We start from the raw sequence: 14,032 nt of genomic DNA on the forward strand, positions 1-14,032 counted from the left end.
ATACTTTTGAATTCGTCATGTACTTACTCGAAATCAGTTGGGGTTGATGCTAGCTGAATATTAGCAAATGCTCTTCATTCATATTTTCGATCGTCAGATGTTTTCCTTCCCTCTCTTAAACAACATTTTCCTTATTATGAATTAGAGGTATTAAACGGTCTCGAAATCAATCAACTTAAACACAAATACAATTGAATACGCGTTGATCACCAAGGTCAATAGGGAAATTAAGCCCAAATGATTTGCTATCGCATCCAATTTCCCGTGTAGATAACGATCTATGAAGCAATTTGCTTAGCTCACATTCACCCCGGGGAATGAAGGCGTGAGTTAGAAAAATTCATTGCTGAATAAACCTGATATGGATTGTTCATCAAATCCATGACAAAACGTCAGTGCTTTTGCTTCTTGGGCCGTCAAAGGCTATATTGTGACTGTATTACCATTAAATTGCTGCAGCTTCAACACATGATTTGGCTCAGTCTCGGACTCCTTGCAGTATGACGTCGGAGCATATGTTTCAACTGGTGCATCAAATCTAGGGCAAACTGTCTTATGCAAATATACATGACTTCCACCAAAAAATATGTTCGGGAGCTTCTAAGATGTCACACAGCGATTTACAAAAAGAAAAAGAGAACCAGGGTTTAACCACATGCTTCTATTTGCAGGGCATAGGACTGATCTTGAACTGGTAAAGTTTTGAGAGCATAACAATACGTAAACTTGATTAGAGAGACAATTCATTGCAAGTTCCCCCTCGATGTAACGCCATGCTTCATTATGAAGTAGAGCAGAAGACTGAAGCACATGTTCACGCTGTCACAGCCACACTACAGATGTTGGTCGTCGATCATTTCAATGGTTGGAGCAAACTGCAAAGGCAAAGAGAGCAAGGAAATCTTAGTCAGAGAGAGAGAGAGAGAGAGAGAGTCTGCAAGGCTTACTTCATCATCTTCATCGAAATACAATCCATCAACAGCACTATTTTGCCGGAACTCCCATCCAAGAGTATTCTCAAGTAGTTCCTTGAATTTCCTTGTCTACAAAGCCAAACAACCCCACTCTAAGTAATTCCTTCATATCCATTTAAATAAGGGTAAGTGACTAGCAAATATGCAAATTGAGATCTGCAGCTGCTAGATAGGACACACAGAACTCAACAAGTTTCTTTCAACGAGCTTCTCCCCAAGGCCACAGAGAAACATGTGTAATTACAGTTAGGGCAAAGTCACTACTGTAAATAGCTAAAGCAAGTTCGATGGTTCAACTCCCATGAGAAGCAGGAGAAGAAGCAATTAAGTCGGACGTAATTGCAAATTTTTATTATATGTTTTACTAGTCAATCCTATTTATGGTACACAATCTGTGCTCATATGAGCTCAAAAGCAGATATAGCAAACTAGAATATTGGAAGCGGAACAATAGTAAAGGTTTAAATAGACATCAGATTTGGTCCTCACTCCAATGCCTATACTCTTAAGGACCCTGATTAACCTGAAAATTTATCACCGAGTGATCTCCACAACAATAATATCATTTCATTGCATTTTAAAAGAAACTGCAATTCTTGTCTATTGTCATTAGAAGTGCAATGGCAAATGGCAGATAACGCCAAGGCTCAGAATACCAACCCAAGATAGAAGTTCTCCATCAACAACTGGGGCAACTAGCACCAATGAAAAGAAATCCTGAAATTGGGAAACAAAATAAACTGTCACAAGTTTTAAACATGAATTTGGATTAACAAATGACTGAATTTAGTCAGAAGACAACCAATAAGACAGCTCAGTCTCATGAACCCATAAGGAGTCAACATGAATTTACAGACTCAATACAATTGTAGGTATAATATATTTAAACACAACATGGAAAAGTAGCTAAAACTACAGGATGATTATCACCTTATCCTATTACCTTGCAAAGTCGATGCAAAAAGCTATTGGTAGAAAACCACAAATCATCCAGTAGCGCTGAGGTTCCCTGCTCTGTACTCCTATTGTCTGCAGAGTCCTTTTGAAGTCCATACTTGAGCTGATAGTAGATCACCCTAACAAACTGACAAAAAAAGAAAAAAAAAAATTACTCCATTTGTCGATACTGGAGCTATCCTGACTGAGCTAGACCAGTATAGGGAGCACAGCCAATAGGCACCACAACTGAGAAATATTATCTAGTGTGCAGTTGAGAAACAACAAATTAAGAGTCATAGACTTGTACCTTTGTGAACAGTTGAGTCCTCGTATGGAAAGGCTGCTCAAGTATTACAAAAAAAGCAGTTAGGATCATACCAGATGCTATAAAACAACTAATGTTGGAGATACACTACTACGTGCTAACAGTAGTCCCATAAGCCAACTAAAATATATAAATTAATGCATTCACTTCCTAGTCTTGTGGCACCTTCCTAGCACGTGCTAGTACCAGTGGCCTTCTCATAAAGCATGATCATAACAGATCCAAACATTATATGGCTATTTTATAGATGGATAATCAAACTGTAGGACATTATTGCATTAATTTGAAAGGAGACTATGTACCAGCAACTCAAGAATTAGCCATATGGGATCTCAAGAAACTTGTCAGATCTAGTGGAGTATTTGCCAAAGAAGTAGAAGTACAGGAAAGCGGAAATAACATAAAGTTGCTTTGCAAGAAGCAACCTAGAGATGCTTTTGTCAATTTATATTGTTCTGACTGTCATGTTTAAACGTTTCTTCAAATTTTAGATTTTTGAAACATTTCTTATGACTCCCATATGGTGTAGATACCCACAAAACAAACTACATAATACAAACACTTGGCCCATTTCTAATACCCCACTGCTAAACATATCAGGGGAAAGCCCTGCATATTGTCAAAACCAAGATCATACACAGAACAGGGTGACAAATGTAGAAACTAGAAATTTGGAAGCAGTCAGTGGTAAAAGATTTACCACAAAGGGCAAATAGGTAAATTGGGAGAGAAGACAGGAAGGTTCTTAGTCCCAAAAATATAGGCACGAATATACTAACAGAACAGCTAAAATTATATTTAAAACGTGATGGAATATATAAAACTGTCCAAGCAAACACTTACAGCTTCAGTGCAACCAAGCAAAAGGCCAACCAACGCTTTCCACTGCAAAAATGCTTCCAGTGATTGCCCCATCTGAAAAATCTAGAGTGTCAGACATAGTACAACTCATTTACCACATCAAAAGGAAAAAAAAAAATCATTCATTACCAGAAATGCAATAAAGGAAAATTGAAATTCCCCAAGAAGTAGGTCTTCGAGCCTCCAAATTCTGTTGCAAGTATGGTTTCAAGCAATTGTGTCTGGACCACACAGAGAAAAATACAGAATGATCAGCAACCCCTGCATCAATCAATAGCACAGAGCTACAATCCACTATGAAAAACGCCCACGCAAATTTCTTTTCAAACATAAATTATTGACATCTGACCTGCAGTTTCCGTGTTTTGCAAGAACAGTACCTTGTCAAGATTTAAAGAAGTAAGTTCATGGCCTTCAATTCCTCGGCGCTTGACAAAATGGGGAATAGATGTGTAATAGCATCCCCTACTCTGAGCCTTGTCCACACTTGCTGAAAACTTCCTTGTTTTCAGTTGTTCATCTAAAGCTTTCTCCATTGCTGCTTTTGGAGTGTTCTTTAAGATCTCTGACTCACATGCAACAGTGATATCTCCTCCAATGGGTTCTGAAAGCAAATGAGTCATATATGATAATATTTCTCGATTAAACATTGCATGGAAACTGGAAAGCATATGTATCATTGAGTGAAGAGATAAAGGACATATGAATATCCATGCAAAACAAGCATAAACAAACACTATAGATGTTCTATCACCAAGTGAGAAGACACTTCAGCGACAGACAAGATCTGCAGAAAGTAACAAGAGGTCTCGGGATAGTAAAATGCATACCAAGTCTTTGAATAGTGTCCTTAGTAATGTAATTGGATAAGCGCTTCCAATCTCCATATCGATTTAGATCATAAGGACCAAGTTGTCTATCGAACTCCATACTTTTTACAGCTTGACAATACCTCTCTGCCTTGACAAAGTCAACAGGAGATAATGTTATGTCAGGGATCATTCCGTGAGTGTCTGAAGAGGACATATTATTCTTCCAAAATTCAAAATTTTAAGTAGAAAACTTTATTCAAACTGTCACTTAATCTTAGATGCATCATTGTCCACCTCCTATAATGAGATCCCCACAAGTAGAATATTATAAACTCGCATCATGCTTCTGCTATTTCAAGCATCATGTCATTCAACCAAAGCTAAATTTTATGCATAGTAGAATTGGGCATTAAAGTATGAAAGTGGGAATATCAGCATCCAACTCCATATTTGCAGGCACATGTCATCCACATAGAGGAAAAAAATAGTTCAAGCTTTCAGCAACAAACCTCTTCTTCAGACATGCTAACTAGTCGCTCTTCTTCAGTAGTCCACCTTCGAATGATAACCTGGTCAAACATCATCACCAAGAAAGCTATTCATGACCAAAAAACATATTGCATTAACTTCTAACACAATGACCTATCTAGGTGGTAACCAATGGAAGACTACATCCAATACCATACCTCAGACGGACCAGCATCAACAAAAAATCCTATGATTGGCGAGAACTCTTTCCCATCTCTGCATGCAAACAATTTAAGACATTTCAAGTAAGCGAAGTTTCACATGGATGTAAGATGATTGACAATTAAGCAGTTGCCAATCAGCCATGACTAAAGCATTCGAGACCAATTTACCGATGGAAAAATTGCAGCTTTCTAGAATCTACATTAACTTTTAACAGCAAATGATCTTCATAAAGAGAAGCACTCAATACGAATAGAACAGAAAGATAGCATGGCAAACTACAAGGCAGAGAGGGAACACAGAGTGCCAGACCCACGAAACAAGAAAATACAACGCATTCGACAAACTTTAGACAGGGAAAAAAAAAAGACATTTTGATACACCTTCGGAGCGATTCAGGATCACCTTCTACTTCAACCTATCAAAATAGCTCAACCCATTTATCCAGCTACATCAATTATTTTTAACTCATCACCCAATACTAGCAGGACAACATCGCTCCATAAAGTAAACGAGTTGAAATTAACAGAAGACCACCATGACTGATCCAACATCAATGGGCTATCGAGTAAAGCGCCGAAACCGACCTGCTCGAAGAGCTGTAGTAGACAAAATGAACACCGGGAGGAATCATCTTCAGCCCCTTGAAAACGGGCCCAACAGAAAACATCTGCAGCAACCGTATTCCACAGGAGAGAAAAAAAAAAAAAAAAATCAATCAAAATCGATTGTTGTCAAACACAAAAACCAAGGAAAAATTAGCTGCGCCAACTGCCGACACGCGCAAAAACAAAGCAAATTGCTTGAGGGAGCGATGCGCGACCTGGGTGTCGATGCCGACGAGAGTGTACTGAGGAACGTCGAGGAGGAGCAGCGTGGCGCCTCGCTTCACGAGCTCCAGAGCCGTGTCCGCGTCCATCGTCGCTCGAAACTGAAACTGAAACTGAAACCGAAATTGAGTGGGTTCTCCTTCGCTTCAGGATATGCTTGCTTCGCTGCTGCTTCTTCTTCTTCTTCTTCTTCTTCTTCTTCCTTCTTCCTTCTTCTACAGGCCTCTGTCTGCACTGTTGCTCCAGAGTCTTCCTGTAATACGTGCTTGCGGCGGGTTATCGGTTCGAACTTTTGAGCCGAATTGAACCGGACCAAATGATGTTAGTTCCAAATTAGAGGAAATTGGTTGCATTTTATATTTTATATTTTTGTTACCTCTTTTTCAGCTCTCACAAGTCAAATTTTCAAATACTTATACATATATATATTTTAAATACATGAAATTTAAAGCATTTGTGCCCGATTTCATATTTTTTAAGAAAATGAAACATATATATATATACACGCACATATGTTTTTATGCATAGTCCAATGTATTTAGTATATGAATATTGAATTAGGTTGGAATGGAATGAATAGAAAATGAATGAGAATTCCCGTTCTTTTGTTTGGTCCGACATGAATTGAAACTTGAATTTCGATCATTTGTTTTTCTTTTCCTATCATCCAAATAATTTAATAAATTGTTTAGATGTGAGCACACACTTTTCATTTTGTATTTTCATACGATAAACTGTTAATTATGGCTGAAGTAATTATAATAAATTGTGCTTTACTTCTTGTGACGTTCAAGGCTAATTTCTTCCACGCATCCAGTTGCTTTCATTAACATTTTTTTTTTTTTTTTTAGAAGAGTTCCCCAAGATGAAATTAATTATATTCTTATATTTAAGTTTGAGAAGCTAAACACTCTTATGCCTCGTCAATTGTTTCACGATGGGAGCAAAGAGAATCTTGGATAAGTAGAACAAATCGACTCGAAAGAAAACCTCTTTAAGGAAAAAGAAGACATTGATGTTCGAGCCCGGAAAGAAATGTTCTTTTTCATTGGTTAAAGGAGGGAATCACAACTCCTTTAAAAAGCAATAAGTAAAGGACAGTGTGCATTTTAATTTAACTAAATATGTGATCATCTTGTATAATTGATTAAATAACTAATTAGTTATGAAGTTGGAAGTTCGATTGACTCTCAACTTTTACACAAGTCATTCAGTTCAATTCTGTTAGTTTGACGTCTAATTAGAACCAATTTGGATACGATAGGTTTATAATTTCCGTTTTTCCTTTTCTTTGTTTCCATTATATGAGTGCCTGCTTCAATCGGCCATGAAGTTCGATATTTGTTTCTATAGGGTTTGAGTCTACTTTTCAGTTGTTTAAACTTTTTTAAATATGCAATCCCGTCTTTTTTTCTTAAAACCAAATCCTCTAACTCGCTAACAAAGCACAACATGCGTATCAATGGCTCAAAGGATACCGATTACGAGGAAAGCATCGAGTGCACAAGCAATACAGAAGAACACTAACCTTTCCCCCTCTTATTATTGCCACAAAACCAAATAAAAGCTCGAAGAACAGCCAGGGCTTAAAAGCAGTCTTATAATTGATACAGATGATGAATTATATAAGACAACGAATAGTGTTCAGTCGAATCTTTCCGCTTTGAAATTGACCTGTGGGTTCCGAATGTCGTCTTGACTTTGAATCAATCTAATCTCCAAGCTGCTCGATTGTGGATCGAACTCGGCACTTCTGTAGTCGTTCACTGTTCTCTGAAGTACCGCCTGCAAATCATAGTAGAAGCCCCACAGTCAATCATGTTTATACCTTGCAACGATGCAAACAAGAGTCGATTCATTTGATCCTAGTGGTGAGCAAGGCAAAAATAGGACGTGGCTGATCCATTGGCTTTCAGCTAAATTTTCTTCTATAGGATTTTGATGTTGCATTGTCTATCGTCCGTAGATGGTATTTGGTGACCCGCGTGTGTGAATGAATGTGGACGGAAGAAGATGGCCAGTGAATGTTGGCCCCGATTGGCTAGATAAGAACCGATAAACATTATCAGCATCTGACTCTATATCCAGTGAGTCTCCAAGCTGAGGATAGGAGTAGGATATAATGAATTTTTGGAAGAATTCTTCTCCTATCCTATCCCATTACTATGATTTTACACGGAAGACCAAACACAACACAAAATAGAATAAGATCCATGAGCACCTGTAAGCTCGACACTGCAAGCTCTGCTGCCTTATCAAGGTTGTCGGGATGTTTCTGGAAAAACAAAGAATTGTTGGGTTCAGGAAGAGTAAATTATTGCAAGGATTACTACAAGTTAGGAAAAATCAAAATTCTAAAAGCGGGCAATACATTGCTCCATCCAAGAAGAAGTGCTGTCATGAGATCTCCCGTTCCCTACAATCGCATTAAAGTATTTATAATGTATCAGCATAAGAGATTGCAGAAATGCTAGGCTGCTAGTGAAAAAGAAACGAGCAATCACCCCCAGAAATCCTGTGGGTCAATTTCAACAGTGTATTAATTCATAATTATTTATTCAACAGATGCTTGCTCCAATGTATTTCAACCAGTACATTTAGAAATAAAAGGTGAAGTGAGTCTAGTATGTGTCAACAAAATGCTACACAGCCTAAAGTGACTGTCTAATGTTTTATCCGTTTGTCAGTAACTAAGAATAAGTTGTGCAACTACTTGAAGAGAGTTCATAAAGGAAAAGTACCGTGAAATAAGCAGGAATTTTTGGAATCAAGATCTTGAATTGCTCAGGAACCTGACCCTAAAAAAAGCATGGGAGTCAATGCACTTTACCACCAAAGGATGAGCAGCATTTTCTATTGATCACGGAATGCTCAAGATTCTCGATAATGATAAATATCTTCACTCCAAGTTCAGATAGCTGGTACATACTTTTGTGTCTCAGCAAAGAGAAGAACAATTCAACAATGTTCTCACAATTAAGGAAAAATCCAAATACCAGAATGGAACGATATCATGAAAGAGAGCTACTACTACACATGATTAAGCATCAATAAAGAGAGTCATGAGAAAACACCAAGAGATAATGCTGCACTTCTTATGGCGAAATGTCCAAACCATTATATAGACTTGTATTACCTAGAAATGTCAGAATTTAAACAAAACCACTAATTTTATAAATACAGAAAAACTCACCTTTTCCTTTTGATGACTGCCTATGAGGCGCAGGTCCCCATTTATACTTATACTTGTAATCACAACCTGAGATTAATCAGAAAACAATTAACCTTCAAGTGAGATGGAAAAATAAGATTCAGTAAAGATCCTTCACAGCAAAAAACTTGTTGAAAGACTAAAGAGCTAAAACTGAGCTATGACAATCTTGTCACGGCTAAAAAAATCACACACCGAGCAGAAGGAACAGGGTAATCCTGCACTAAAGAGCTGCAATTTCTCTAACAATCTTAGAAAATCATCCAGGAAATTGCAGTAGCAATGAAGGCTATACCCCATAAAAAACAATTATGCAGCTTTAATAAGAGAGCAAAGTTTGGTAGGTAGGTAGACATCATTTTGAAGTCACACCTGTTATAGTTGAAGGATAAGTGCTCAAGTACAGTCACACAGAAATTCATAGTAAATATAATGACTGCAACAAAGTCTTTCAATATTAAGCAACTTTAACAATGTTCTTATTTTTTGCTCTTATTCGGGAATACAAAAACTTTTCAATCATGCTTCATAATTATATCATTGCATCATTCTATGTAGCTGGTGCAATTGGCAAGCAAGACACATTAGAACTTTTCTATTTTTTTTAAATGTCAAGAAGATCAGCTAGAGTGAGAGAGAGAAGGGGGAGGGGGTGGAGGGGGAGGATTTCTGGAAAGAACACAAAAGGCAAGGGGTGATAAGGGCATAGTAAACGTCATTTCAAACAACCATAACTTTACAGGTAGGCTTTTTCTGGCCAAAATTTACAATTAGGTTGAGCCAAGCTCCTCTCGACTACATGTTTCCCAATGCATAAAACACAGACTGACATTGCTAAGAAGACTATCACTTTGCATAGGTAATGCAATATTATGTATCATTAAAGCCAACTCTACCAGAGTTCCCAATATTCAGAAATTCACACTAAGAGAAGTTAGAAATTAAAACTACAATGATACCTTTGAAGGTCCAGCATCATGAAGCTTGTTACAAGCTTCCCTGCCATCCCCTTCAGACACTATCCTGAGACAAAAGAAACAAAGAACTCAAGCAAAGGCACAAGATCTTCACTCTTAAAAGCAGAACAAGATCAAATAATCACATCCAAATATTACACTCTGCAAGAAAAAATGCGGACAATTGTTTCTTCTAATAAAGTAACCATTACAAGACCCCAAAACCAGGACTCTATATGTTTAAAGCATGAGACAAACATTAGATGCTTAGTATTTCCCAACAAACTATTCTGATTGTGCTAGATTGTGCATGCTTTTTAGTTTGTGCAACATGTACCACCATGGTAACTGCATATGTGCAAGCCTTTCTCATTTTTGCCACCCATGGGAGATGATAGAAACTAGTCAAACGTCATCCCCTGGGAACTGATGCCATTTTATTTAATTTGGAAGGCAAAAAACCGGTGAGAATATTAAGATACCCATAAATCTAAGAATGCTTTACTATTTCGTCTGTATAATCTAGCTTTGCGTCCATGGGCAAGATCAAACACAAATAGAATGATAAGGACATCAAACTTGGCATTTAACTGAACAGTGGAACCAAGAATTGCACCCAAACCTTTCCCATAGTAATCAAATACAGTTGATTTGGCATAAGAACAAGAAGATACCTATACCCAGTCAAAAGTTCTGCTTCAAATTGATTAGGAGTCAACATTGAGGCCACTGGAACAACCTACAAAAAAAAGTATCAATAAATCAAAAAAGAGACTTAACCATTAATTTGGAGAACTTCCGAACAATCATCCAAATTCAATTTCTAGGACATGAGCAAAAATTTCAGCCAGTATCCATCAACAGCTGCTCTTCTCACCTTCTCTCGGTAGACTGTCACCAGCTCCTGAGGTATATAGAGCTTCCCTTCATCACCCATCACAGGATCGCAAACTAGACAAGAATGGCAGTTTTTACTAGACACAGTCAGTGCCTTGATCATTTCTTTGTATAGATGAGGAAAGATATGCTCATGCCATTATTTAGCAGAAACAGTACACCAAACTTATCGTCAGACAAAATTTTATATGCTCCAAATAAATAGACATATTTGGCTTCTTGACATCACATTTAACAGGATTGCCTCGATAACCCTTAAATTTGTGAGGTGACTGGTGAATATGGTGTTTATATGCTTCAAGGTACTATCTGATTAAGAAATTATTGACAATTAGCACAAGCAGAAGGATAGCAGATATAGCCGTTCTCTGGCATGTCTCTTGAGAAAAATTTGACTTATTTTTGCTCTGTTGATCTGAAAGCAATATGATATGCGTTATGCTTTGCTTGGACAAGAGAAGATTATCTGAAAAGAGAAATAATTTACAAGCAAACTCATGATACAAGAACCTTCACTAAAAAAACCATTTTTTTTTTTTTTGTAGCTATTGGGGCAGAAACATGTGCTCGTGACACTGATCTTAAACGCTAGGGACCTCTATTAATTATGACAAATGTACTCACCATATGTCAATTTTGGGTTTACAGACCGCAGCTTATCAACAACTCGCAACACAGTATTCAAGAATGAAACTGAACCGATATAACCTGCAAAGAATAAAAAGTATGATCAAACTTACAAAGCAAGTTCTTTAGATGAAAATTTACCCCTATACTAGAAGGTAATTTCCAACTGCCCAAGGAACAAAATCCCAATAAGAGCCAAAAGAGAACCCAAAAATAGTATTTAATTGGCCACAAGAACATTTCAAAAGAGTCTAATGTGCCCCTCACACTTCCATACAAGAGAAAGTATTCCTTGTGAAACTATTTGTCAGGATAATGATTTCTTTCTAGGTTTTCTAATAGTTTTTCTTGCATAATTTTCTAGTAATTTCTCATTTGCCATGAGATTCTGCTCAGTAAGTTATACGAAATATTAAAAAAAAAAAAAAAACCCTGAAAAAGATGCGAGAGCAATTAGTTACACACACTATCTCAAAGTTTTCCTCAAAAAAACTTCTTTCCAAAAAAGAAATAACGGGAGAGGTTTTCTAAAAACCTTTTTTTCGCACAATTTTACTACATAGATTGACTGGATAAAGTATGTAAAGATGGTGGCAAAGGAAGAAAATTACAATTAAAGTGTTTTGGAATTTTCACCAAGTGAGATACCCCAGTAACTCCCCCAACCAACAGCCAATATAACCGACCCTACTCCTACGAAGACATTTGCACATTTAGAAGTTCCGACATTGACTGTACTATCAAGAAAATTAGCTGCTAAAGTCAGTAGTTCTCACTGGGAGCTTCAAATTAAGCGCTTCCACTGGGCAAACATCCCCTGTAAATAGTCTTCTTCCACCTATTCCGAGAAAAAAAAAAAAAACAGCATTTGCCTCCCCCCCCCGACATATGCATTCATGTGTGTGCATTCAAGTCTAAAAGCAAAGGAAAGAAAATATTCTATCTATTTAAGAGATGTAGCAGTTATATGATCCCAGATACCAATTAATGTGAAAAAGAGAAATCAACCTGAAGACAAACCTGCAGAACCCCAAAATTTAGTACAAAAAATGAAGTCATATACCTGTCAATAAGTGTGTATAATATAGTAGATCATTCGCCTCAAGGCCTTCAATTAGTTCCCACAATTGTTGTCCATTCAACACTTGACCCTTGAAAGTCGGGTAACCTGAAATGAAATCGAGCTAATTATGCCGTGCTCCAAACTCCAGTAAAAGCCAGAAGTCACCGAAGCTTACAAGTGACACTGAATCCTACTCCTGGGTATAGGGCCTTGGTAGTAGCTAACCTGTGTGGTTCGAGAACTGTACTGAATTGATGGGGTCAACATCGTAACCCAACAGCTGCAGAGGAAACACAGCTGATTTGTTGCCAACATACCCCTAAGGGAATAGACAATGTGACTAATGTTAAATTATAAACTGAAAATCGCCAAACAAACAAAAACTACTATTTCTACATTACATAAGCAATCCCCCCGGTGCACAAATAGCGTGTTACGAATAAGAAATCATATCATAGAAAACGATATTTTTCTCCAGTTGCAAAAATAAGGTTTGGCCATTTCTATCTCTCGCAACCATTTATCACCGGACTTTGCATCAGCAGAACATTAAAAATGTTTTCCTGCGTCGTGACTTAATAGAAGAAACTTATATGGACCAATCACCTAGATTTGTTGCTCAGGCAGAGCACTAACAAACCTTGAAAACCAAGTTAATTACGATGAAACGCGCGCTTTTGGATGGACTTCGAACCATTCATAGGACTTAAAAAAAAAAAAAAACCTTTTCCTGTCTCGAGCCCCGTTTCTAGGAAGTTCGCAGAAGCTACCAACAGCACTGCTCACCAAATATCTATCCTCGGCTCATCCGTATTGAGCGACGTTATTAACAGAAATCCGACCACAAACACCGGGGGCCCCCAAAAACATCACCAATTTACTACAAGCCAACGACCGCGAAAACATATTCTTTTCTCGCAGACATGAACACGAGCACGACAGTCAGCTCCACTCTGACATCTGGATCAATCTCGTTTTCTTATCGGCATCACAACAGATCGCCCAAACTCCCCCAAGCCAAGCGCTTCCCCGGTCACTCCCGTTCCTAAACAGTAAGGCGAAAGGAGGAGACCTAAGGAACACCGACCTGGACGGTGTGCGATTGGATGCTGAGGACGCGGCCGGTCTCCGACGGCAGGGCCAGCGAGAGGATCGGAGGCGCCGCCCTCGACATCCCTCGGCGCTCTCCTCGACGCCCCGCGGTCAGGTGGGGAACCCGCCGGTGCCCGGGCGAGGGAGGAGCTCGGATTGCCCGCGGGTCGAGAAGCGCGCGCGCCAGAGATTTTCCCCGAGAAAATTTTGCTCCGGCGGGGGGAGAAAAATGCGACCGAGAGGGGGAGACTTACGACGCCGAACGATGGAGAGATTGCGTGCGGTGTTTATAATACTGGAGAGGACCCGGTCTCGGGCGGGCGCCGCGTGGTCAATTTACCGTCCTGACCCCGGAGGCTCCCGCCGCAAGGGCGGCTGGGGGCGGAGGGCAATAGAGAGATTTCGCCGTGAAAGAAATCTGATTCTGTTAGGTTAGTTTATGAATTTTTTCTCTTACCGATATGAAAAATATTTCGTTTTCTTTTTTTCGTTTTTGCCCGTAATTATGAGAAATAAATTTTTTTTTTTTTTGAATGACGATGTTTGCGATGCGATGGTTTCCAACCCCAAGGCCAAATCGAACTTTTGGCCAGATTTTTTTATACGTCCAATTTTGCCCATTGCGTTAAATCTATGCTTCATGTCTGGTCATTGCTGACCTCATCAAGTTGATCTTCCTTTTTTTTTTCTCCTATAGCAAAGAATATTATTATCTTTCTTGCAGAAAAGAGCGCATTATTATCTTAGGGCGAATA

At 38.5% G+C, this 14,032-nt stretch overlaps 2 protein-coding genes across 2 annotated transcripts; both read right to left on the minus strand.

Annotated features, from left to right (window-relative positions):
• Nucleotides 1–279: 279 nt before the first annotated feature.
• Nucleotides 280–5,671, minus strand: LOC104449690 (protein AAR2 homolog). Its single transcript, XM_010063928.3, is given in 14 exon segments — nucleotides 280–875; nucleotides 948–1,043; nucleotides 1,635–1,691; nucleotides 1,918–2,058; nucleotides 2,221–2,253; nucleotides 3,082–3,153; nucleotides 3,229–3,278; nucleotides 3,281–3,320; nucleotides 3,480–3,703; nucleotides 3,930–4,059; nucleotides 4,421–4,480; nucleotides 4,598–4,655; nucleotides 5,189–5,271; nucleotides 5,425–5,671. Coding segments are annotated over 14 exon segments (1,182 nt in total). The 5' UTR covers nucleotides 5,521–5,671; the 3' UTR covers nucleotides 280–833.
• Nucleotides 5,672–6,942: 1,271 nt separating this feature from the next.
• On the minus strand, nucleotides 6,943–13,549 carry LOC104449691 (pyridoxal kinase). The gene is made up of 12 exons (XM_010063930.3): nucleotides 13,273–13,549; nucleotides 12,411–12,504; nucleotides 12,186–12,290; nucleotides 11,120–11,203; nucleotides 10,476–10,549; nucleotides 10,273–10,337; nucleotides 9,602–9,665; nucleotides 8,625–8,690; nucleotides 8,173–8,229; nucleotides 7,803–7,847; nucleotides 7,653–7,706; nucleotides 6,943–7,216 (listed from the first exon to the last, which is right to left on the minus strand). The coding sequence occupies exons 1-12, from the start codon at nucleotides 13,357–13,359 to the stop codon at nucleotides 7,076–7,078; spliced, it is 936 nt and encodes a 311-aa protein (XP_010062232.2). The 5' UTR covers nucleotides 13,360–13,549; the 3' UTR covers nucleotides 6,943–7,075.
• Nucleotides 13,550–14,032: the final 483 nt, after the last annotated feature.

Source organism: Eucalyptus grandis, chromosome 6 (assembly GCF_016545825.1).
Source record: "Eucalyptus grandis isolate ANBG69807.140 chromosome 6, ASM1654582v1, whole genome shotgun sequence".
NCBI classification, from domain to species: Eukaryota; Viridiplantae; Streptophyta; class Magnoliopsida; order Myrtales; family Myrtaceae; genus Eucalyptus; species Eucalyptus grandis.

Excerpts from the sequence above, each read along its gene's own strand:
- LOC104449691 (XM_010063930.3), bottom strand. The coding sequence starts at position 13,359 with ATGTCGAGGGCGGCGCCTCCGATCCTCTCGCTGGCCCTGCCGTCGGAG. Across the intron at positions 12,291-12,410 it reads ACAGTTCTCGAACCACACAG|GTTACCCGACTTTCAAGGGT; the intron begins GTTAGCTACTAC and ends ATTTCATTTCAG. Across the intron at positions 7,848-8,172 it reads AAATTCCTGCTTATTTCACG|GGAACGGGAGATCTCATGAC; the intron begins GTACTTTTCCTT and ends ATGCGATTGTAG.